General features: G+C 39.8%; 2 protein-coding genes across 6 annotated transcripts in view; one reads left to right on the forward strand and one right to left on the reverse strand.

Annotated features, from left to right (window-relative positions):
* The window catches only part of SPAST (spastin), a 38,823-nt gene extending 25,534 nt beyond the window's left edge, over positions 1–13,289 (reverse strand). Inside the window, exons 1-4 of one of the 4 annotated variants that reach the window (XM_053938169.1) lie at positions 12,785–13,289; positions 8,717–8,800; positions 7,379–7,462; positions 1,710–1,805 (exon numbers count right to left, since the gene is read on the reverse strand). In XM_053938169.1, the coding sequence (XP_053794144.1) occupies positions 1,710–1,805; positions 7,379–7,462; positions 8,717–8,800; positions 12,785–13,190 (670 nt within the window). In that variant the 5' untranslated portion in view covers positions 13,191–13,289. Of the gene's footprint in view, positions 1–1,709; positions 1,806–7,378; positions 7,463–8,716; positions 8,804–12,784 lie in introns of all 4 variants that reach the window. The other 3 variants (XM_053938168.1, XM_053938171.1, XM_053938170.1) reach the window with 3 other exon arrangements.
* Positions 13,290–17,525: 4,236 nt separating this feature from the next.
* DPY30 (dpy-30 histone methyltransferase complex regulatory subunit) lies at positions 17,526–23,135 on the forward strand. Of its 2 annotated transcripts, none has more exons than XM_053937179.1 (5): positions 17,526–17,656; positions 18,121–18,194; positions 18,279–18,326; positions 19,481–19,623; positions 22,903–23,135. In XM_053937179.1, the coding sequence occupies exons 2-5, from the start codon at positions 18,159–18,161 to the stop codon at positions 22,973–22,975; spliced, it is 300 nt and encodes a 99-aa protein (XP_053793154.1). In that variant the 5' UTR covers positions 17,526–17,656; positions 18,121–18,158; the 3' UTR covers positions 22,976–23,135. The 2 variants fall into 2 exon arrangements, with proteins under 2 accessions (XP_053793154.1, XP_053793152.1); XM_053937177.1 differs by lacking the exon at positions 17,526–17,656 and adding an exon at positions 17,884–18,016.
* The last annotated feature ends 1,359 nt before the right edge of the window (positions 23,136–24,494 follow it).

Here is a 24,494-nt window from a genome sequence, read left to right on the forward strand (position 1 = left end):
TAAAAAAAAAAAAGAAAGAAAACAATAATCCACAATGCAAAGGAAAACAAGGATATTTGAGGGAGAAAATATCTAATTTAAGACTGCTATGAGAAGAATGATGAATATTAAATTAATATTATTTCCAAGTAATGGCTGGGATCAAGGCTAGTTGCTATTACTTCTAAGACAAGTTACTGCATAGCCCTCTGCAACTGAAGGGCAGGTGATACTACTGCTACAAGGTCTTGACAAACCTCAGTATAAATTTGGAAAATAAACTTCCAAGAAAAATCTCTAGCTATTCATATAAGTTTGGAAACCACAAATGCTGAAGACAGGGACAGGTAGTCATTTGTGTTGGAATCAAGTAAATTGGGCAGAAAGGCTGACACAAATAGTATATTGAGAGAATGAAGAGTTTCAAATCAGTAACATTTTGGAAATATAAAAAATGTGCAACCTAGCTGTGAGAATAGAATCTTACACAAAATTAGGAAGCAAAAACATCTGTAAAGGCTTTAGCCTTTAAAGGCAAATAAAAGAAAGCAATTTAATTTTATACAAAATGATGGGCAACAAGACACTTTGTTTACGTTAAAACTAAGAATGACCATGTTTCATACTTCATAAAATTCTGAACTTTTAAAAAGCCCAACCTGATCAGGCAACAGGGCAGTTAATACAGATAGAAAACTAAGCTTATGCCAGAGCCTTGTGGCTCAATACCTCTGAAGTACCTCTACCTTCTCAGGTAGAGACAACAGTCCTCTTATCTGAAGCAGCCTATAAACTGATATTGTAGTTTTCCAAGAAACTCTGTCATCTACTTTGTGGTTTTAAATTACTAGAGCTGTCCATATGAAAATACTGTTTTACATGTATGAATGAAGAACAACAGCATGATGATTAGCAGATGGAAGCATAACCACCGTTTTACTCTGCTTTTAAGAAAAAAAGTGTATTACTATTATGTTCTTACAAAAAACACTCCCTCACCCCACACCCCAGAAAGATGGAAAAAGCAAGCACAAGAGCATAAGCACCAACCATTTAAGAAATCCAGATGCCTGCCAATAGCCTGACTTTCATGGTACTATATCAGGGATCCCACAACTGCAAACATTCAGTACTTTGGGTAACCCTTGCACTTCCACAACTTTACACATTGTTTATAGACAAAAAAAGTTCATTTCTGCTATATTAATAAGTTTGGTTCAGTCTTCTGGGCAAGGATTAAAACAATGTTCCGTGACAAAATGCAAGAGCTGCTGTCATTCTCCCCACATTTCAATTGCATATCACTTTCTTGATGTAAAAAACCCCAGAATTTTAAAGTTGCTTAATGCATATTCACAATATCATAAAAGAAGAGCTAATTAATGTAGGCAAACATATATATCAGACACGGACACTTTCTAAAACAGATTTAATGTAATTCCTTGAAGAATATTACATGAGAAATATTTTATAAAATGCTGCCTTATTTAATAATTTGAATTCTAGGACAGTCATTGTAAGAGAAAACTAAATACTACAAAATAAAACAGTGTTGTCAAAGCCATGGAAAGGATGGAATGTATTTTATACAAAGCCTTTAAAAACAGAAATATAAATATTTTTATTTTAAAGCTGGTGAGGCCAGAATATAGCATTGCATTATTGTGCCTTGTAACACACCAGGAACTGAGAGACATCCCCTCAATAGGTGCTGGTAAAACCAAACCCACCTGACTGGAGATGTCCATTGCGGCATGCCAGGTTAGTACTGTCATTATAGACCTCCATTTGCGGCTTGGAAATTTGCAAAACTGCCTGCAGCTTCTCTACATAGTAGAACAGAGGGGGAGGGAGGAAAAAGGACAAAATAAACAAACAAAAACCAAAAATGAACCAAGAAAATTTATGTATGTTGAACACAGAAATGTCAAGTTTGGCTTTGTTATAGTTAAAGATAAAAGGAATATTTGTATCTATTCTACACATTCAGCAAATGTGTAAGAAAATTCTCTTAGTATAAGCATGACTGAAAACAGCTTTAAAACTCACCCTCTATGGCTGAGTTAATTACAACAATCTTTCCAGTCTAGTGATTGCAGTTACTTCTCAAAAACAATATTCAGGATTAAGTAAATTAATTTAATAAATATTTATGTTGATAACACATTTCTAAAAGTGCTACTAAAGGTGTTATTTTTGGCCAGGTGCAAGGAGTCCTCACTTCCCTGCATAATAAATGTTCCACTTAAGTAGTAACAGCCAGTCAACATTTTACAGAAACTTTCAAACTCCAAGCAGAACACCATATACACATTACAATGATGTCTTCTGACATCTCTATTTAGATATTTAATTGCTTTGAAATTAGGTCAATAAAGTTATCATGCAAATTGTGTTCTTTAGGAAGATTAACTTCAGAAACACCTGAATACAATATTTATAAAGCTAAAGATTAAGGAGAAAGAAATTTACTCTAGGAAGTAAGGAAAAACAGCCAAACCATAAGTCAAAGAGGTGTACGGCTGCAAACACAAAAGAAAAGTTAAGGACCACTTGTTCCCTGCAGCCCAGCTACCACTCCTGCTTTTCCCACTGCAGTTAAAAACCTCTAGGCCATACTTTTGGGGCCCTTTACTGCCTCTCCCATCTTTATTTCACACACCCCCCTCTTGTTTTAAAACCCAACCACGGTCTGTAAAGATATAAACTGTTAAACTCTCTCATTCCCTCCTGGTTTTTTTCCTTTCCTTCTTTTCCCCCCCAACAAGAGATAACACTACCAAGAAGCTGCAAGAAAAGAGAGGCCAAGTAGAAAACCAATGTTCTCAGGTAATACAAAAGCATATATTGCAAAAGCAAACTAATTCTACTGAAGATGTACACAATTAAGATCATAAATAACCTGGCTGGAGGAAAAAGTGCCATTCAGAGCCTTTAGATGGTACAACCAACAAGCATGAGCACTTCCTTCCTCAGGCTTCTTTACCTGATACAGATCTTTGTCTAATCTTTCTGCTTCATTTGTTTCTTCTTCTTCCTGCTCCTCATCATTCACCACCTAGCTTTCCTGAATAGTATCCTTATACCCCAGAGTTAAAGTGATGGCTTAATAACATTTAGGTTGAACAAGATGTGGTTTAGAATGAAAATTTGGTAGTCACAAGCAAATATGAAAAGTTCAAGATTAGTACATGTACACAAGGTTTACTTAATTTTAAATTTAAAGTTTTGAAGAGTCAGAGTAAAACAAAAAAGATGTCAGTCACACAAGAACAGCCTACGAACAGCCACAAGCTCTGCAACTTCCAAGAAGTTACCCTCATAAGCTTTCGTCTCCAGAAGGGTAAAGAAAATCCTTTTAGTAGGACTGACTACAGACAGTGTACTACTTTAGTGGACATAGCACTACCAAAAGAGGCAGCAGAATGGTCTACTCCCTGCCCAGTGCATGCAACCCAAATGGAAAGAACATACAGGAAGCTCAGGAAAAAAAATTAGTATTAATAGATTTTTAAGATATTAGATAATCAGCTGAGTTTGGAGAACACTTCTGAGCTTAATTAAAAAAAACCTTCTAGTGAACAACCATAATAACATCAATTGGCTTGTGCAGGAATTCAGGAAGTGCTACTCTTCAATGCTACAATCTGACACTAGGGTTCTACTACAATTATCAATGCTTAGCTAGTTCCACAAATTCAGGAACTCCAGGACTCCAACCAAAGAAAAAACGTAATTCAACTGTTGTCCAGTTTCAATTCAGAGCCCTCTCATCACATTATCTATTAACACGTCATTTTAGTATTGCACAAAAAAATTCAAAAGGCAAATAGATCACCTTTCTTTAGAGACAGTATTGCTATAGGTTCCTCTGGAATATCAAAAATAAATTGAGCTTTTAAATATTATTCCAGGGAATTATAGGATCTTCCATTTCAATACTTTCTCCCTATTTTTCCAGACGTTGACAGAAAGTTCACAGATTCTCATTCATTATTTCACCTTCATGATACAACACTGACATAAACCTTCCAAACAAACAGCACTGCAGCCACTGCCTTATTTAGGCAACACTGGAGCTTGAGTTCAAGGAAACTAATTTCTACTAAAAATTGCTACCCTGTAACATAAGCCTGAAGCAAAAAGCACCATCTCCTCCAAGAAAGTAAAATATTCCAAAATGTGTCCATTGAAAGCTGTTATCTACACAGGCAGAATAGAGGAAAGAAAGAAGTAAAGAAAGTAAAATATTCCAAAATGTGTCCATTGAAGGCTGTTATCTACACAGGCAGAATAGAGGAATATTAATACCCTCCAAAGAGGATACTGATGACAGATATTTGAATTATGTGTCACATATACACTTCAATCAAAATACTGAAGCTACACTAAATACACAGGAAGGCACTTGTTGTGACAGAAATCTGTGCCCCTTCAGAAAGTCTCTCTGAAATGAGAACACAGGTAAGTAAAACACATAAACAGAACTGAATAGTGCTGCACTGGCCATTACAGCCATCTGTCTTTGGAACAACAAGCTGCTAAGTTGTGTGTATCTACGGAAAACATATACCCTCCTGTCATTCTAAATACATCAAATTTAATGACTCTACCACGGGTGATCAATTATCCAGGAGAGACGAGGTGTGTGAAGACCAAAGCGAGATTTAACCACACAACTAACATACCCTAAACCATGTCAAAAATGGGGGGCCACCACCAAATCAAATAGAAGAACTTCCATGTCTCCTGACAGCCAGCACAACCCAATATTGTCAATGGACTGTCAAAGCCATCAAGTCCCCTTGAGGTGACCTGAAACACACCAGCAGTCACTTCAGCTTTCAGACTGTGTCACAGGACAGCTTTAAACAGAGTAAGATACATAATTTAGACTCAGGATGAAAACAGGGCTCAAAGTAGAAAACTCATCATCCACAGTGGGTAGCTCCATCCTCTTCCAACACTGTGCATCAGTGGTGTGATGACACTCTGCTAACACATGGGTTTCACCAGACACTCTCACCAGTGGTGTTGAACACCCCCATCAGTGGGGTCATACAACTTAAAGTTACACTGATGTACCAGCACTTAAAACAAAAACCCCAAAACAAAACAAAAAACCCAAAAAAACCCACAAAAACAAAACCAGAAATAAACAAAAAAAAAAATCAAAACAAAAAAAAGACAAAAACCCAACACTGAGCACTTTCAAGGGACAGTTGTAATCAGCATGATTTCATTTTCACTTTCTACGTACTACCAATGTAACCTGCTTGACTGGATGGCATTTGAGTTAGGCAGTCTGCAGTCACATCTCCCTCTAGCAAGCAGGATGAAATATTCAGCATTATTGTCTGGTTTGCTTTATCCTTTCAGCTAATACAATAAAGGACTTGCTTATTCTGACTTAAGAAAGGGAAAAATTCCACAAAGTTAGCAGACAACATTCTTATGAGTTCAATTCACAGGAAAAATCACTTCATTAAACTGTAATAGCTTCAAGAGCCTCATGCTTAGTTCAACTACATTACACCACTCAAAAACTTCCAAATATCTGTTACTATAAGTAACAGGCTAAAAGTGTGTTTAGAATGGCACATGCAATTCAACTCTAGATTACCTTGGATTTCTACAAAATCCATGTAAAATGACAGAAAAAATAGTAAAAAATATGCTGCCAACACTTCAAAGTTGGTTAGATGGCATAACATATTACTTAAATAGAACTCTAATGATCAAACTTGTAGGGATTTAAAATCGTTGAAATATCCCTCCAAAGCACATCTTTTGTCTTCCTAAAGGGCACATGACTTCACTTGCTCCTTTTTATCTAAATTTTGCTTTTAGGTACATTGTATGAAACACTTCAGTAAAAACTAACAAGAACCTAGGCAAAACAAAGTGTTAAACTGCAAATTTAAAAATAAAATAAAACATTACTTTACATCAACTAATGTAATAAACACTATTCTATCTGTTTACCTTTCAATCTGCTCTCTGAATGAAACAAACAAGTAGTATGTGATCACACATTCTGGTAGTAGAGATGAATATACTTCAGGGTTTTTTGTGAATTTTACCCTTTGTTTCTTTTCCAGCAGATCACAGCAAATAAGCAACTCAAAAACACCGCAAGTGCTACTAAAGTAATACTAGCAAGGATGAAGCACTATCCAGAAAACACAAACACTGTTACCTCAAGCCATACCTTATCAAAGATTGTTAGCATGTTATCACTTTCACTCCATTGTTCCCTAGTTCATATTACCTCTAGAAGTCAGCCTTTAACCCTAGTAAGCGGAAAATATCTTTTCTCCATATACTAAAACTGTATCAAGAAACACCCATATTAAAGCATAGAAGACAGATGCCTCTTTCACCTCCTGTCCCCTTCAATTTTTTTCAAAAAATATTTAAGACATTAGGAACTCAACGGAAACAAGAGGGGCTCACTTTCTGGGGTTGTCACAACTCCCCTGTCAATCACCAGTTAGGACCACAGAACCATGAAGTGTAAAAGGAGAAAAGAGCTCAAGTTTTCCCATCTACTCTATATGCTCCTAGAAGAATGAGTTAGTAGAACTCCACACAAGAGAGGGTTAAGATTAAAGCTGAGATATGCAAGTTAAAATCAAGTACATTTGTTAGTGTACTCTTAAAGAGCAATTAAAAAATATCCCTTGTTTTACTTTTACAGACTGAACTGAAGGCATTTTCAAAGTTCTAAATTTAGAAGATGCACTACAGAGTCATGAGTCTGTTGTTTGATGGGAGGATCTTTACTCTGTTAAGAGCTTATATACAACATTTAATTTTAATAAAGCTAAAGCTATACAACACTTCTGAAAAACATGACCTCACCTTCTAATTTTAAAATAGAACACTATTAGAAAATAATCAAGAATATTAGAATTTCACAACCTTAGGGTCTACATGATGTTAAAATTACTATTATCATCATCATTATTATTATTTACCAATAGTAAGGAAAATTGTTAATATAAGTGACAGCAAAACCAACAGAATATGAAATAGTTACACTTACAGGAAGCACACTTGGCACTCATGATCAGCAATATATCATAAATTTCACTGCAGTACTAACAGAAAAACCCTGAATAAACTTCATCAGGAGTTAATCAAGACTTCCTCATTTTATATTTCAAGTGTGTTATGATATAAAAACTTCTCAGTTACTTTTATACCTGAAAGTGGGTAATGAAATTCCATTTTCATAACTGATCAACAACACTTACTCTCAACTAAAAATTAAAGAGACCCTACAAAGATAATGACTCCTTCACTTTAAAAATCAAAGTAATATTTTAGAAGAAACATTAAATGAAGTTGTGCAAATAATTACAAACTTTCCAAAGTCATTAATTGTAACTGGTACCTAAAAGCTGCAACCGATCCTTGGCCATTGCCAAATTTGTCATCATTTTAGATTGGAGACGTCGAGCCCGTTCACACTGATCACCTTACAAAGAAAAATCCATGTTAAAACACAATTTGGTAAATTAACTTAAAGTGCTAAAATACTGATACCCAGCCTTCCCTCCTCCTCCCACCCATTATCTATCCCCTCCACTATGGAACTTCATTACAAAACTAATGAAAAAACCTCTAAAGCTTCCTATTTAATCAAGAATTTAAAGTTTGTTGACACTCTCTGCTTTACAACAGTGCTTATGGAGTGATGGGAACCCATACACTGCTTTGCATATTGTCTAACATTTCATGCTGACCTAATATGTCCCTTGTCTCCGCGTTTCTCTGAACGGCAACCAAATGAAAAGAAAGATTTTTAAAAAGCTTGAAAAGTGACTGAGAGGCAAGTACAATTTGAAAGAATTCATTTTGGCAAAATTAACAGATTTAAATTCAGTTGACTGTGTCCCTTTACATTTCAAAATGCACAGAATTAGACATTAACACCACTTTCTAAGAAACACTGTCTGTTCAAGTCAAGTTTTTTTTTAACTGTGCAATTTATACAGGTTGTATCAAATGCCATTTGTACTGGCCCCTAAGAAAGATCACCACATACTTCTAAACACAGGTGAGGGAATAAACACAAGTCTGCAAAAACACTTACAGGTTTAGGTTTCGAGCAGGTGAATTGGGTTGTTATTATTATAACATTGTTTTGAGGACAGAAATTTTCAGCAAGTCCTTCACTACACCTGTATTTCTATGGTACATACCTGCTTCTACACTAAAGGTTAAAATGTTTCCACATAGAGAGATGTCTTTCTTCTTTTGTTGGAAATGTTCAGTTATTTTGGCCTAAGTTATTCAGAAATACAATGTCGGGTCATTCCAAACTGGGGGGTTTCTTTTTAGATTATACTGAGGAGAATATAAAATTCTGCATAAGTGAGAACATGAACTGTCAACTTCAGCAAATCAAATCAAAACTCAGTATTTTGGCACTCCCATTATATAAGAAATCACGTGTTTTATTTAACAGGGTTCATGAACTCCTTATGATTTTGCAGAGTCTGAAAATATTTGGAGCAAGATTTGCATGTGATATAGACCAGAATATTAAGGCAGAACAGAGAAAAGGACCAGTGTTCACCTACAGCTAAAACAGGAATAAGAAAGATCCTTATGAAATCATTAATAGAGCAGCCTGCTCCTAGCTCCTACCATATTTAGCAATATTGATTTCTCACTTCAAATAAGCCATAAACTCAAATCAGTTTCACAAAACTCAAAACTGGCTTACCTTGACCAATTACTAAGACAGCTATTCCTTTTTCCAGTTCTTCAATTCCTTTCTTATACCATTCAACAGCTTGTTCCTTTTGTCCTGCTTAAAAAGGAAGTGAGCCCATTATTTTCTTGTACGAATTAAAGCTTAGGAATGGTTCTACATAATGCTGCATAAAACAAGAGAGAGGAAGAGATATTTTAACAAAATCCTGTGATTTAAAGGAAGTCCTAAAGGGACACTGTCAACTTTATATCTATTTAAATATCAAATAAGCTTTTCTATTAAAAACAAGTACTACACCAGCCTCAAATCACTTTTGCCTGTTTCAAGAATAACTCTTCATCTGCCTTAAAGAAATTAATCCCCCTCCCCCGCCCCCCCCCCCCCCCAAAAAAAATAAAAGCTCACCTACACATATTCACTCCCAACAGAAACGGTGAAATTAACAGCTTTTACTTCTGGAACCCAAGATAAACAGTGAAATTAACAGTTTTTACTTCTGAAACATCAACTACAGATGTGCCTCTTAATCTTCCAGTGACAGCCAATAATAACAGCCAAAATAACACTAGAAGCACAGAAATTCAAGAAGAAAAGCAACAAGTCTAGGACACTACAGGAGAGAGATGAGAGACACTTCCCCTCTGGTTGCCTTTTGTACGGTGCAGCTCATTTGTCATGAGGGCATTTCTTTGTTAATGCTGCTATGAAACTGCTGTATTACAGGTGTGTGCCAACTTCCATGTGAAGCAGAACACAGAGTTAGAGCACATTGCTGTACCAACCATGTCCTGAGTGGATATTGCAGCAAACACAACCATGAGCATGCCTGTGCCTGACCTAAGCTATGTGACACCATGACTGCAAGTCAACCACTGAAGACCTATTAATATCTACTTCATATTGCTCCCTTTCTATAAATACTCTGCATTAAAAGTGAATATGCCTGCATATGGAAAAATACTCTTGCAACATAATTATATCACACTAAGCATGCATTTCCATAGAGGAATATAACATATTAGGTATTAGAACTTAAAACCTGATCAGCATAAACAATCTACAAGTGGTAGAAAAAATTAAAAATGTCTATAATGAAACTTCAGATAGCATTACTCTACTTTCAGATGACAGTGTTTCACAAAACTATTCCTAAGTGCTAGTTACCAGTGGCTTGTACACTCAAATCTTTTGATAACTTCAGTCCCAAACCTATTTTCTAGCGAATTTCAGTGTTAGCAAAAATATTTCAATACATTTCTAGAATCGTCTTCATGGTTTTCTCTTGCTCCTCTTTAGATTAAAAAAAAAAAAAAAACTCTTAATAATAACATTTGGCAAGTTCCCCAGTGCAGGTAATTTCATGCTTTGCTCGTCTTAGTACCACAAACCACAGACTACCTGCCTATAGTCATGAACACCACACACTTTGGGAGTTACTTCATTACTGCCCTTTCTTCACCAGCCTCATATATCCTGACTGTTAAGGACAAAGCTAGATAAATTAAATCACCTGAGGTGAGTTACTTCAATCCTCTCTTTAGACTTTTCTTTAAGCTTCTTCTCTCCACCACCCACAGAAACAGTTTCAACTGCAGCATAAATCGTAAATCTAATACTGATTAAAGCTAAATAAAATCCTGATTTGAGATGATTCCAGCCACCTCTGCTAACAAAGCCTGAATGGCTTTGTTATTCTTAGGGGCAGCTGCAAACATTACAAGGTCATCATTAAAATTTCACTTCCAGCTTTTAACTGGAGGAAGTTTTCACAGCACAATACCACACCAAGCTGTTTGCAAAGGTTGTGCTCCACTGCCACACAGAATGGTTGACTAGTTCTCAATGATTATGACATTAAAAATAAAATAAATGTCACATTCCTTGGAAGCTGCTGATTTGCTATATTGGCTCTGGCAGAACAGAGTTCATTTTCCTTAAACAGCCCCAATGGCACTGTGTTTTGGATTTGTGACTAAAACAGCTGATAACACAGAAATGTTTTGGATGCTGCTGAACAGCACAACCTCAAGGTTTTCTTTTTCCCATCTAGATCCCCAGTGAGTAGGCTGAGGGTGCACAGGAAGTTGGGAGAGAACACTAGCAGGATGACTGACCCAAACTGGCCAACAGAATATTCTGCATCATACAATATAATGCCCATCAGTAAAAACCTGGGTAGATGAATAACTGAATGAGGGCTGTCTTCCAAGGCAATCATCACTTGGAAAGATTTCTCACCTTTTTTTTTTTACTCTTCACTTTTGCTTCTCCTGTGCTCTCCCCTGTCCTACTGAGAAGAGTAAACAAGCAGCTCTGTGGATGCTTAACTGCTTGCAGGGGTCAAGACACCATATGTGCCTTCTTAGGAAAAAATATTAAGCTTAATTGTGAAAATGCCAAAACAAGAATAACTGCTCCACTAATTCAGAAGCATAAAAAATTACCAGAAGTGCTATCAAAATTACTGAAGTATAGCTCCCACAACAGCAGAAGTGCCACATAACTAATAGGCTATTTATTAGACAATTCAGAAATTCCAACCATTCACATACTATGTCTTACATATGGTTTCCTCTCTGAAGACATAAAAAGCTTGTTTACAGATCAAAAAATTTCAAAGACAAGTATTCTGGTAAAATCAGATAAGCAAATAACAAATCTATGTATTTAAGGGAGTTCTTTCTCAGTGGGAGTTGCAGGGCTGTAACAGTTGTGCAACTGCTCATATTAGCAGCAAGGATCATCTTACTAAATGCACGGCCTGTACAGTTAATTCATGCATGAATCACCCTAAAGATACCTACAGAACAAGTCCATTATTAAAATTCGTATTTAAGGGCTTACCCACCAAACCACCAACAGTTAAAGGTCACAGCAGCGGAACAGGTGCCTGATAAGGTAAGACTTTGCTACTCCTCACAGAACAATCATCAACACCACTGAAGCTTTCAGTTAGCTCACCTTCTTTCATGCTTTGCTCCAATGACCCTCAGTGCTCTCTTGCTGTACGTCTGTGCTGAACTAACACTGCTGCACGTTTTTTTTTCTCTCCCAGAGCACACACCACTGCCACTCCCAAGCTGTCAAGGCAAAGGAGGACACATCCCATGCTTTTATGGTGCTCTCAGTGTGCAGCTTCTATTGAAGGCCTACTCCTGTATTTTTAATCTCCTTCTCTAGGACAGCAGTTTCATTAAAACTCAACTGAAAGTTTAGAATAAAGCATTCTGACTTTTCCAGAGAATTTTAAACACCAGCACTGCATGCCCCCAAGGCCTACCTTTTGCATGCTGACAGAATCATGCTGCTGCATTTAAAATAAATTATTAAATTTAATTCAGTATCAAGTGTTTTGTTTGATTGGGGTTTTTTTAATGCTCTACCAAAAAAAAAAAAAAAATCCTCACTCCTCTGTTTTATTTCATTGGACCCTAAACATTCTCCTTAAGGTCTTCTCATCACATAGCAGTAGGTTTTTAGGTTTTTTAAGAATATGCATGGCAAATTTAATAAAAACATGTTTTAAGAAACTGCCAAAATACTTAAAGTAAGTATTTATTTCCTTAAAAGTCACACCACTCCAAATGGACATGCTGAAGGCCAAGTAACCTGCAGTCTCGCTTGAGCACTCACACCATTTGTCAGGCAGTGCATTACAGGAGCATCCTTATTATTGTCCTTGGTGCTTTTGTTGTCCGGCTGGCTTGGTGGAGGCTAGTTAAGAGTCACACACCCGCTCGCAATTTTTAACCGCCTCACCCAGACCCCCGCGGCAAAAATTAAGTTTTTGGGGAGATATACAAGCACTTGTATTGCAAGGGGAACGAGCCCGAGCCGCAGCTTTGTGATCCCACCCGTACCTGCGGGCTGCGGCAGGGACGGACCCGGCCGGGGACCAAAGCACCGCCACCGCATGCGGGCACGGCACGGCTCAACCCCCGCACACACCGTCCGCAGCCCCCCGCTTTTCTCTCGAGAGCGGGTTTTGTGTGCTCTTAGCTGAAAGCGGTTCCACGGCACAGGGCCTTCCCGGCCTCCCCCCGCACCCCGGGGCGGCCGCGGGCGCTCCCTGCCTACCTGTCTCGTCCTCGTCGATGCGCAGAGCCATGGAGATGCACTCGAAGGCCCGCTTGTGGCACGCCCGCACCGTCTCGGGCGCCCCGCCGGGCTCGGGCGCGTCGCCGGCCCCGGCCCTGCTGCCCTTGGCGGCCATGAGGGCGCCGCGGGAGAGGCGCTCGCAGAGCCAGGCGAAGAGCAGCCCGAGCTGGAAGGCGACGAAGCGGAGCAGGGCGAAGGCGGCGAAGAGCGGGTACGAGAAGTAGTACAGGTTCCGCTTGTGCGGGGACGCCGCCGCCGCCGCCCCCGCCGGCGGCACCGGGGGCGCCGGCCCGGGCGGCGAGGAGGGAGAGACGCCGGCGGTCGGAGGCGCGGAACTGGAGCCGGCTGAGCCCTTCTTCTTCCCTCGGCCGCCCGGAGAATTCATTCACCGCCGTCGCCATAACCCGCTGCCAGGGACTGACAACAACCGGCCATGGCGATGGCGGCGGCGGCGACGCCCCTTTCGGCCGGCCCAGGGGGAGGGACGGAGGGCGGGACGCGGGCGGCCCCGGCCGGGGGCGGGGAGAGGTGGCACCGCCCCTGCCACCGCGGGAGGCGAGGGCATGGCGCCTACAGCGCCCGGCCCGCCCCGCTCCCACGGCCCGAGGGCCGGGCGCTCGGAGGCGCTCAGCGGTGGGCCTGGGAAGCAGAGAAGCGCAGAATCAATGCAGTCGGAAAAGATCTGTGAGATCGTCGAGTCTAGCCTTTGACCGATGTAAAACTGGACCATAGCACTAAGTACCGCGTCCGGACGGGTCTTGAACGTGATTAGGGACGGTGACTGCACCTCCTCGGGTTATTCCCTTGTTAAACAACCCTTTCTGTGAAGAAATTCCTCTTAGTGTCCAACCTGGACCACCGCTGGCACAGCCTGAGGAAATGTCCCCTTGTCCTTTCGCTGGTTGCCCGGGAGAAGAGGCCGCCTGCCACCTGGCTGCAGCCTCCTCTCGGGGAGCTGCAGGGGCGCGGCTCGCGAGTGAAAGCACCAGCCCGCTCCAGCCCTGGCCGAGGCCGTTCAGTGTCGGCCCATGAGACGCACCGAGTGGACGGGCGATGAATAATTTAATAGGATTAGTTATTCTGACTGGTTGTGAGCCGCCCCGCAGGCACAATGCGGCGCAGGTTCCTGGCGCCGCTCCCGGCTGGAGTCACTGCTAGCGGCACACAGGCAGAGCCCGGGGAATTCCCTCGCACGGAGAGGCGTGGAACAGCCAGTCCTCGACAGTGTCCCTGCTCCCGCCGCCGTGGAGCTGCCACCGGGAGTGTGCTCCGGTCCTTTGTCTGCTCCACAGCTCTGTAATGGGAATGACAGGTTGTCTGCTCTCATGCAGGGAGTTAATGGAATTCACTATACATTATAGATACATCGCTCTGGAAGGAAAAAAAAAAATCTTTACTCCACTCTACTTACAAAAGTGAACACGCAGTTGTCCAAGCCCTTGTCAATTATTTGCCCAGCTATAATATTTATTTGTGTTTCACCAAAGAGATAGATCCTCCACCTCACTATTCCTTTGATTATTTCAAACCTTAAAATGCTTTGGTACCTTTAGTCTAGTCCCTCTCTGCTTCAACCTTCCCACCTTTGTGGGCGCATTGTCTGTTGACTAATCTTTCTCGCCGTTGTTTTGCTTTGTCACACACACTCTGTTCTACAAATAAAATACTGAATGATATTAGATTATGACAGATCATCTCTCTGCTGCAGCCCTGAACTCCACAAAGGAGCTGAGACAGTCCCAAAACTGTAGACAGATAATTCAGTGCACAATCAAGTCCCCTCCAGCTTATAGCAAGAAATGGCAGTTGGTGGCGCATGTTATTTAAAAGTATATGCCAAACTAAAATCACTACTGTCTGCAATATTTTATTCATTTTTCCAAAATTACTATAAAACTACTGGGTTTTTTTTTTCTTGTTTGTTTATGCCTCATAAAGTTACCTCCAGATTCCCCTGGTAACGTGTATTTATTTTCTTAAATGACAGAGTGGAGTGGTTTTCTTTTAATGACAGAACAGCACACAGTATACAGTTTTCTTACTGTATAAAATACAGAATTTTATCACATATAAAGTAACATACAAACATATAACAACTATTCATGACCTAGACCATTATTAGACAGACGGTGAACCTATCAGTGTTGAAAAAAATGCACCAATGTACACAATGTATTTTTCTTTTGTGTTTTGTAAGAAGGATTATGTACTTGTATTATGAAAATACTATCAAGTATGTTCCACTCACTCACGAGTGGAGATTTTTTTTTTAGTATATGTAACTGTCCTTTAAAAAATCTCTTATTTACTGATATAAAGGTTTAACAGATTTTGTAATACCAAAGAAATTCCAGAAGCTTCAAGCAGTGTTAACACTAAGCAGCATTCAAAAATGTGAAAAAGCCTGTAACAACAGATTATCGATCTATTGTCTTTACTATCCCACTACTATCTAAAGTATCATCCTATTCCTGAGCAAAACAGAAAAGCCAGAGAAGGAATAAGTTTATTAACAAAGACAGATTGAATGACAATAGAAGACAATGTATCTCAATCAATCCTGACTAGTCAGTTTATTCAGTTGTTTTTACTTTTTAAAACAACACCTTTGTGAATCACGTGACTCTATCATGACAATAGAAGAGTGCACTTTTTAGGGGTGTAATAACATGTTAAGCCAAAACACAGTTTCAAAAGCAGAAATCAGTGCAAAATTATGAGAAATTCTTAATGCTTTTAGGGAAAACCTACAGAACTAGTTCACTATTGTGGCTATTAAATATTTTAGAGCTCTGCAAGTTGAATTTCCCTACCCTCTTCTATTAAGATCACACTAGCAGTAATTGGACTTGTCAGTGAAACATTCAAATTAATAATCTGGTAAAGATTAATGCTACTTTGAAAAAAAAAAAAAAAAACAAAAAACCCAACAGAAAAACACAAACCCTTAAACCACATCAGAGCAGTGGGTGGCTTTCTGTTGGTTACTGAGATATCCTGGCTCAGCAAGAATTCTGATGAACACCAGCAAGGGGTGGAAGAAGTGAAGTCTCCTTCTCTGGAGTGGGCAAGTTTCACTCTACTCTAAAGATTGACGACTTGTGAAATACAGGAGATACAATCTGGCATCTTAGCAAAAGATTTGGTAATCTGAGCAGACCAGCATTACAGTCATAGGAATTAGAAAGGTGCAACTACCCTGACACCACTATTTACCATTGCACAAAAAGGTAATTTGGAAAACCTTTTTTCTTTCCCAACATGATTTCTAAATGCAATTCTCTAAAATGTCATGACTAGAACACGATAAAAAAATCAGAGAGGCTCAAAACTGACTGGAAAGCTTATACGTCTTCACATTAAGAATTTGTTTGTACTCCTTTTCTAAGTTTTAGTAAAGAAATCTCAGTGTTTTCACCTCACCTCTTCGGCATCAGGTAAGTTTGCCAGCACTACGTACTAAAATAGATATAAACACAGGACACAGTTCTGCTCTAATTCCAAGTTGTTGAGTATCAAATCTGTGACTGACTGCACTAGATTTTAAGCCTGCTTATCACACTGGTAACATTGTCAGTTCTGCAAACATTATTTCAAATTCATTTATGTACACACACTTCATTATTACCACTACTAGATGATTATATCAGAGCAGAATCTATTGAAAACATAGCATTTTCTGTTATTTCTCCATTTCACTAATCTTTTAGGAGCATCAACTAGATCATTCATATGCATCATCATCACTGCAGCAAGAAGACAGAAAAAGAAGTAGATCTATTTTTGTAAAACAACAAAACAAAGTTTATTTTCTGAAAAAAAACCTCAAACAAAAAAAAACCCAATCAAACCAGAACATCCCAAAACCTCAAACCTACAGAAATGAACCAACTTTGACAGTTTGAACCCAAAAGTATTCTTAAGGTATTTTAATTCTCTAGCACAAATCACATTACCAGACAAAGCATTCACATAATCATTAGGGTTGGAAGGAACCTCTGGAGATCATCTAGCCCAGCCCCCTGGCCAAGGCAGGGTTATCAAAAGCAGGTGACACAGGAATGCGTTCAGGCAGGTTTTGCATCAGGTAGTCTCCTCTAGAGAAGGAGACTTCATGACCTCCCTGGGCAGCCTGTGCTCCAGTGCTCTGCCACCTTCAGCGTCAAGAAGTTCCTCCTCAAATTTAATTCCTGATGAAAAGAAAACAAAGCAATCAGGTACAGATGCTCAAACACCGGTACAGTTTGTCACAGCACAACAGCTACAGAAGCAGCAGACTCTTCCATTTCCTCACAGCTTCAAGTCAGGACAGGATGACTGGAGCTGATCCCTGCTGAAAGCTGAGCAGCTGCGATTTTGTTAACAGAGGGGAAATTCACGGCCAGCACTCACCCTTGCGCAAACCACACTCTACGCAGCTCTGGTAGGTTATTTCACTAACAAAACCCCTTTCAGACCCAAATTAGCTTCAGCAATGTTATTTTTCGTGAACACCACAGTGACCTCCTCAGAAACCAAGCCGCATTGATTACGAGCACATTTCTGTACCGCAAAACCCCAGGCTGATTTGGAAGCGAACACATCCCGCGGGTTTCATTGCCGACAGGACGCCCGGAGCCGAGCACACAGCGAGCCCGCTCCCGGCCCGCGCTCCGCTCCGCCCTCCCCGCGGCCGGCGCTGGCTGGGGCCCGCGCAGGCGCAGTGCGCCGGGGGCCGGTCGCGCGACCGCTTCACTGACGTCAAAACAATTCGCGACAGCAGCCGCGGTTGTTGCGGAGCGGCTCCCGCTGTCCCGCCGATCCCGCTGTCCCGCCGATCCCGGTGTCCCGCCCATCCCGGACCGACCGGCGGTGAGAGCCCTGCGGCGGGGCTGCCTCTCCCCCGCGGGGTGCCCGGGGCACGGCCGGGGGCGGTGCCCGCACGTGGCCCGCGGTTGCGGCGCGGCCCCAGCCCGGCCCTGCCCGCGGGGGCTCTCTGGGCGCTGTGGCGGGCACGGGAGGGACGGACGAAGGGAGGGAGGGAAGGAGGGAGGGAAAGGGATGTCTCCGGCTTCCCGGGGGGGGGATGAGTGCTGTGTTTTCTCATCCCAGTACTGCTCTCTTCAGCGGACGTAACGCAAAACTTAAAGGCGCTTCTCGGTTCTGCGTGCGGGAGAAACCAGTTCAAGTTTGGCGCGGGGGGGAGCACGGAGCAACTCCCTCTGCTTTCTAGTAATTGTGCCTTGGAAACCATTAGTAACCAAGTGATGCAATATCACTTAGTTCACATGGGCTTCATCTCAGCCGACTGACCAGGTTTTTTATTGCTTTCCAAGATCTTCTTGGACGTCCGTCAAATTTCACTTTTCGAATCATGGAGGGAGAACAGATTATGGAGGGACAGCCACAGGTATTACAAGAAATGTTTTATGTGCATTATGTTGCATGTGTAAAAGGAGAATTTTAGATTTGCTAACCATGTGTTATTTTACAGGTTCCGGAAAATCCTCATTCTGAATACGGCCTCACTGAAAATGTAGAGGTAACAAAGATTTTGTTGCAGTGGAAGTCACATTTGTGATTAGGGGAAAAAAGTTGACTCCTGAGTCTAACTTCAAAAAATGTAATATTCTCAATGGAGCTAAGCAATACCTGTCCCTGGGGGAAATGGCCGTAAATATATTTTCTGTTTTGCTACTCCCATTGTTCTAAATGATACTGAAGTAAATAATGAGCCTTTTAATATGTCAGGATTTTTTTTGAAGTATCTTATGATTATTATCTGTTCTGTTGCTATCTGTGAGAGATATATATATTATCGCACAAAAAAAACATCCACACTAGGCTCAGCGTATGCTGAGTAGACTGGGAGAATCACTTCCTAACTCTATGGCATTTATTTACTCTTCTTATTAAAGAAAAGCCTTCAGTCTCCTTTTATTATAAGTTCCTACTCTGTGCTAAGCTTTTGCAGAAGCTATTTTAAAACATCTTTTGGGACTCATCTCTCTGATAACTGCTTGTCTCTATGCCTCAGCTTCCATGGTTCCTACAGAATCCTAACACATTGGTCCCGTGCCAGTAGATTCATGTACGTTGCACTGAATACATTTGGGTTACTGGCAGTGGGAGGGTATCACTTTTCAACTACAGTTAATGGTGTAAGGTGATTCAGCACTTTTTGATCAAAAAGTACCTGGAAGCATTTTGCATATGTTTTCTTTGCAGTGTCCATCTGTACTTGAGTAGAGCACACTTACAAAGTACTTGACTTTAGCAGAGTCCCTTTTGTCAGGCTTCACCTGAATTCCTTGTGCTTCTACCATTTTGTACTAGAAGCACATGTGTACAGGAACCATCTGAGACTCTCCTTGGTAGTCATTCCTGTCTTAGTGGTGTAGAGTTCAAATCAGTGAATGCAAAAGCTGAAATAAAAATTACTGGGATTGGATGTCTTCTCTTGTAGAAAACTTACAACTTCTAAACAGTGTTTCCCCAAAACATAGGAATTTAACAGAAGGTTCCTCTGGATTAGGTTTTTGTGCAAGGAGAAATATGCACTTAAATACTCTTAAAAGTTGTAAAGAAATTATTGCTGTCAAATTGCAGAGATGGGTACTTTGCACACAACCGTCATAGTAGATGTGGCTGCTATTACCAATGTTCATTCACTTTTTTTTTTTTTTTTTACTACAGAGGATAGTAGAAAATGAGAAACTAAATGCTGAGAAAACATCAAAGCAGAAGGTGGATCTTCAGTCGTTACCCACACGTGCCTACTTGGATCAGACAGTTGTACCTATCTTGCTACAGGGACTTGCTGTTCTTGCAAAAGAGAGGTAAGATGCTTCTGTGATCCTTCTGTTCCTAGGAAAATGCAGATCTCAAACTTGGGCAGTGCAGCACCTTTCAGGCCTCGCACACCGAATATGGTTTTGCTCTTTGTAAGGTCCTCATTATAACAGGTTTATGAACCCATGCATTACTGTGATTGACCATGCAGGATGGGTTCCTCCCGTAGGCACACATGGCACGACAGGAGTTCTTTGTTGAATTCACGATCTCCCAATGAGGTACACTACTGCAGAAGTTTTAGAGGGAAAAAATGGGAGGGGTTTTGTTATTAATTTTATCACGTAATTCACCTTAGAGAAGCAAGGCAAGAGGACATTCTAGTTCTGAAGATTTTTGTAGTGTGGAATTATAAACAGTTCTGCTTGACATTTAAGAGAAGGAATGACAAATCAGGCATGACATGCATCTTTTGTGAGGGATTAAAATACTTTCTCAAGGGTGTGGCTGAGACTGCACTGTCAACAGAGTAAGAAGAAGACTAATGGTTTATCCTCCGAGTAAAGATTATGCTGTTGAGGTGCCCCAGCTATCTTTACCACTCAGTGTAGAAAGGTATCCTTCAATAACAAGCAAACAGGTGTTACTCTTAACAAAACTAATTTCTAGCCTTTTGGTGTGTCCTCACTAGTGGCAAATCATACTGCGTGTAACCATCTCTCAAATTGAAATAATACAATCAAAAACTGGTATAGATGACCATAATTGCATCATGGCACCTATAGTCTGAAAAACCATCAACGGTGTATGAACTTCAAAAGGAGTTGGGAATTTAAGCTGCAATGTACAGACAGCTAATTAAGCAAAATTAGGCACATAGGAAGGTCCACCCATGTGCACACCTGAGGGATGTGGAGATCTTCAGCTGACATCTGTGGGGATTCTGCTGCAGACTCAATGTAAAACACACCCCAATGTTAATACCCCACCCTTACACTCTGAATACCTGTGTGACAGGCAAACATTTTCCTTCCCTTCCCTTTCTCTTTCCCATCCCATCCCCTTGCCTTGCCTTGTCTTGCCTTGCCTTTTTTCCATCTTCTTTACGGGGGCCCATCACAGAGTGAAATTGGATCATTGATAGGAGGAGTTGGGGAACAGGTAAAATATGAATAGTATGAACCTGCCAGGGGCAAACTGTCTGTTCAGCTGAGCATAATAAACCCTCAGGAGTGAGAAAGCTGAACTATCAGCTCTGCTGTATAATCTACTGTTTAAAATTGAACAGGAAAATAACTAGTGGATGCTAAGTTCTTTTTCAAAGGAATATAGAAATGTTCAGGGAACAGCTCAGTACATCTAATGATCATGCCTGGAATTCGGTAGAAATTACCATCCAGGATAGTGAGCATATGGATAAATGACATATCTGGGAAGAGGTCAACACAATTTTTGTCAGGTCTTTTAAGTGCCTTGGAGTTTATTGAAGGAGTCAGCAAGTATACATAAAGAGGAATGCAGATTATGTAGTCTGTCTGTTTAAATTCCCAAAAAGTTTTTCACACAGTTATTCACTAACAGCTTTTAAAGAGAGTTAGTTGCTGTTGGGATTAAAGGAAACACCTTTATATGGATGAGGAACTGATGGGAAGATGTGAGATAGGGGTAGAAGTAAATGTTGAATTTTTATGGTGAAACAAGCTCAACACTAGAATAATGGAAAAGATGACTTATAAGAATTTGAAGAAGTGGCTGACAAAAGTTGTTAATGAGACTGAGCTTTACAAAATAGATTAGGGAGTTTTATGTTTCAGTTTCTGTTTGTTTTTTAAGTTGATCAATTGTAAATAATTGCACAGGAACTTCATAAAACTGTGACGACTGCCATGAAAAATTTAAACTGACAGAAAGTGACATTGAATCCAAATAAACATAAATTTGTGGACCTCGGAAGGTAGTGAAAAACACTACTGACAAAATGATAGATTCTGAGCTGAAAATTACCCTTGTGGAAAAATGTCCTTAAACTGTTACATGTATATGTCAATGCACTGCTTTAATCAAAAATGAATTCTAAATGGTAGGACTTAGAAGTTGAAGGGGGAAAGCCAACTTAAAATGAAAGTGGTAAAAAATAAGCATAATGTCACTATTTAAATTTGTGACGCTCTTGTATTTTTAAAATTATGTGTAATTCCCCTGTATTCTGGTAGAATGTGAAAAAGTGAGAGTGACAAGGTAGTCTTAAGTATGGAATGCTACCTGTATATGGAGTGACTGAATAGATGAAGTCTAGAAAAGAGGCTTCTGTGAACAAACATATGAGAGCCTGTTAAATCACAACAGCACCGAGACGATGAATTGGGATGGACTGTTTATTATCTCTTCTGATACAGTAATCAAATTAAATGAAGCAGGTAGCAATTTCATAATGAACAAAAGGGCTGATCCTTCACAGGTCACATAATTAAGCTATTTTTTTGCTTTCAGTTGAGGACATTAACATTTTATTTGTGCTCAAGAAGCAACTGGTCAAAGCTGTAGAGGAATCCACCCAGGACTACTAAGGGTGCTAGCTCAGGAATTGGTACATGCTTGGAAGCCAAAAGGATGGTCCTGAGAAGTATCTCTGCATATTTTTGTTGTTGTTGTTTTTGTGCTCTTTATAGGCATATTTGCTTGCTGCCAGACCTTTGGTTTGACCTACTATGGAATAATAAGTATGTCATTTATTCTGTGGACAGAATCCAGATTAGCAGGATTCACATGTTATAGCTGGAGGAGTTCTTTTTAAAAAAACTACAGACTAAGGTCAATGATCAAAAGTGTTTATTATTGACTACTTGCAAGTTACAGCACTTCTCAAACTTGAAGATTTGTTGTGTTTCAGTTGCCAGGAACCATGAAAAAACTCTTAATACACGAAGCTACACAATAACCACTCAAAAAAAAAAAAAAGAAAAACAGCAGAAATTGAGTTTTACTTTAAATAGCATGAGTTAAAGAAAGAGGCAAATGCATGTCATATCAAATGATGTATGTACAGTATTTATGCTTACAGGCTGTGGTTTTAGGTATGTAACTATTCTAGCAATTTAGTCACATTGAACCCACAGTGACTGAGACCTCTTTTTAAAAACTTTCTCATTAGACATAAACTGAAAATTTACAGAGTCACTCTAGGTAGTTGGTCATCCCTAAATCAGTGCTTAGAAGTGTTTGGGAGGAGCTGTGTTGCTTTTAAGGGAAGGTGATTGGTCCTTCAGCTACCTAATTTCATATAATAAAAAAATAATTGCTTTTGATTTACTTTTTTTTCTTTGCAGACCACCCAATCCCATTGAATTTCTAGCAGCATATCTTTTAAAAAACAAGTCACAATTTGAGGACCGAAATTAACTCCATAAAAATGAGGACAGTTTGGCTGCTAGACTGATATGCTCATTTGCCGCAATTTGTTTTCTGCTGTAAAAATCCTTTAGCCACGTTGTTGTCTTTCTTAACTGCACAATTTGCTTTATCCTTTGAGTTTATTTAATAAAGAACACTTTACATTTAATTGTTCTCTTGTTTTAAACTAGCTGTTAACAGACTTTCAAAATAAAGTACTGAAACTGCACTACTGGATGAAAGTCTGAATAATTCCATGAGGCTATGTCCTCTGAATGCATGACATAAAGGGGAACAATTCATTACAAGAATCACATGGCTGAGAATTTATATAACTTAATTGGGTTTTATATAGCACCCTCCAGTGCAACATGCCTAAACAGAAAGCAAACAAATGCAGAACAATTAAAAATTATTTATTAAGTAGAGAGAACTTGCTTCAGAACACCTGGAAATAGATTTAGTTAAAACAAACAGTGACATCCAGCAGCTGAACAGATCACCCTACAGACAGCATCCATGTCTCACATAGGTACATTAATGAGGTGTGCTGTTCAGCATTTCTCATTGATCTCCTATGACTTGATTCAGTTGAAACACAGAATTAATTTGGACATGGCGTATAAGAGTTCTCTAATTCAGCTCTCTGTACTGCTACCCTTAGTTGAATTCTCTAAAAACTTGCAGGGACTGAGATCTTGCTGTCAGTCTTTGTAGGAAGGTTCTCACTATTTTACATACATCTTAGTATCTTAAAACAGAAACATTGAATTAGTACAGTCTAAGAGCAGTAAGAGTGGGGAACAAAAATTGAAAGAAACCTTCAAACCCCAAATCAGGCCTAAAAGCTGTCTTTTGGAAAATGTACCAAAATTTGAAAGGAGATTACTAATTCTACTGTATTGTGGTGAACACAGTCTCCATCAAACAGTGACACTAAAAAGATACTGAAAGGATTTTAACAACAGTGTTTTGACTGTCTGGAATGAGTCCTCAGTGTCTACGTTGAAAATTTGTGCAAGACCAAAGAAAAAGAAGCAGTTTCACTCCTAATCCTCACCAGACAAAGCAATTTTCTTAGATTTTTGTACCTGAATTCAGAATACAATCAGATTTCTTATCTCACATTAACACTTGTCAAGCAGCTGCACAAAACTTGAAACACTCTGGCTTTCTGCACAGCTCTTGCATTAACCTGGAATCTCAAAGCATCAGTTCCAGTGCTAAGGGAAGCTGTCCCTGCCAGCAGTGTGCTGTCTACTCAGCCACTGGTGTCACTGGTATGTGGTATCATCTGCTATTATTTTCCCATCTAGGCTAGAGATTTAATTCAAAAGAATGAAAAAGCCATGTTCACACAGTGATGGTGTTAGAAGATTTACTACGGCAGCTTTTCTGGGCAGCCTCTTCTAAGAAATAAATTGTAATGTGACTAGCAGCAGTGAACTCACCACTCTAAGAATTAAATCTTAGTGATTCTTGTGAAGGTATGACAAGTCAACAAGATAAACACAACCATTTTCCTTTA

This window comes from Vidua chalybeata, chromosome 3 (assembly GCF_026979565.1).
Source record: "Vidua chalybeata isolate OUT-0048 chromosome 3, bVidCha1 merged haplotype, whole genome shotgun sequence".
NCBI lineage: Eukaryota > Metazoa > Chordata > Aves > Passeriformes > Viduidae > Vidua > Vidua chalybeata.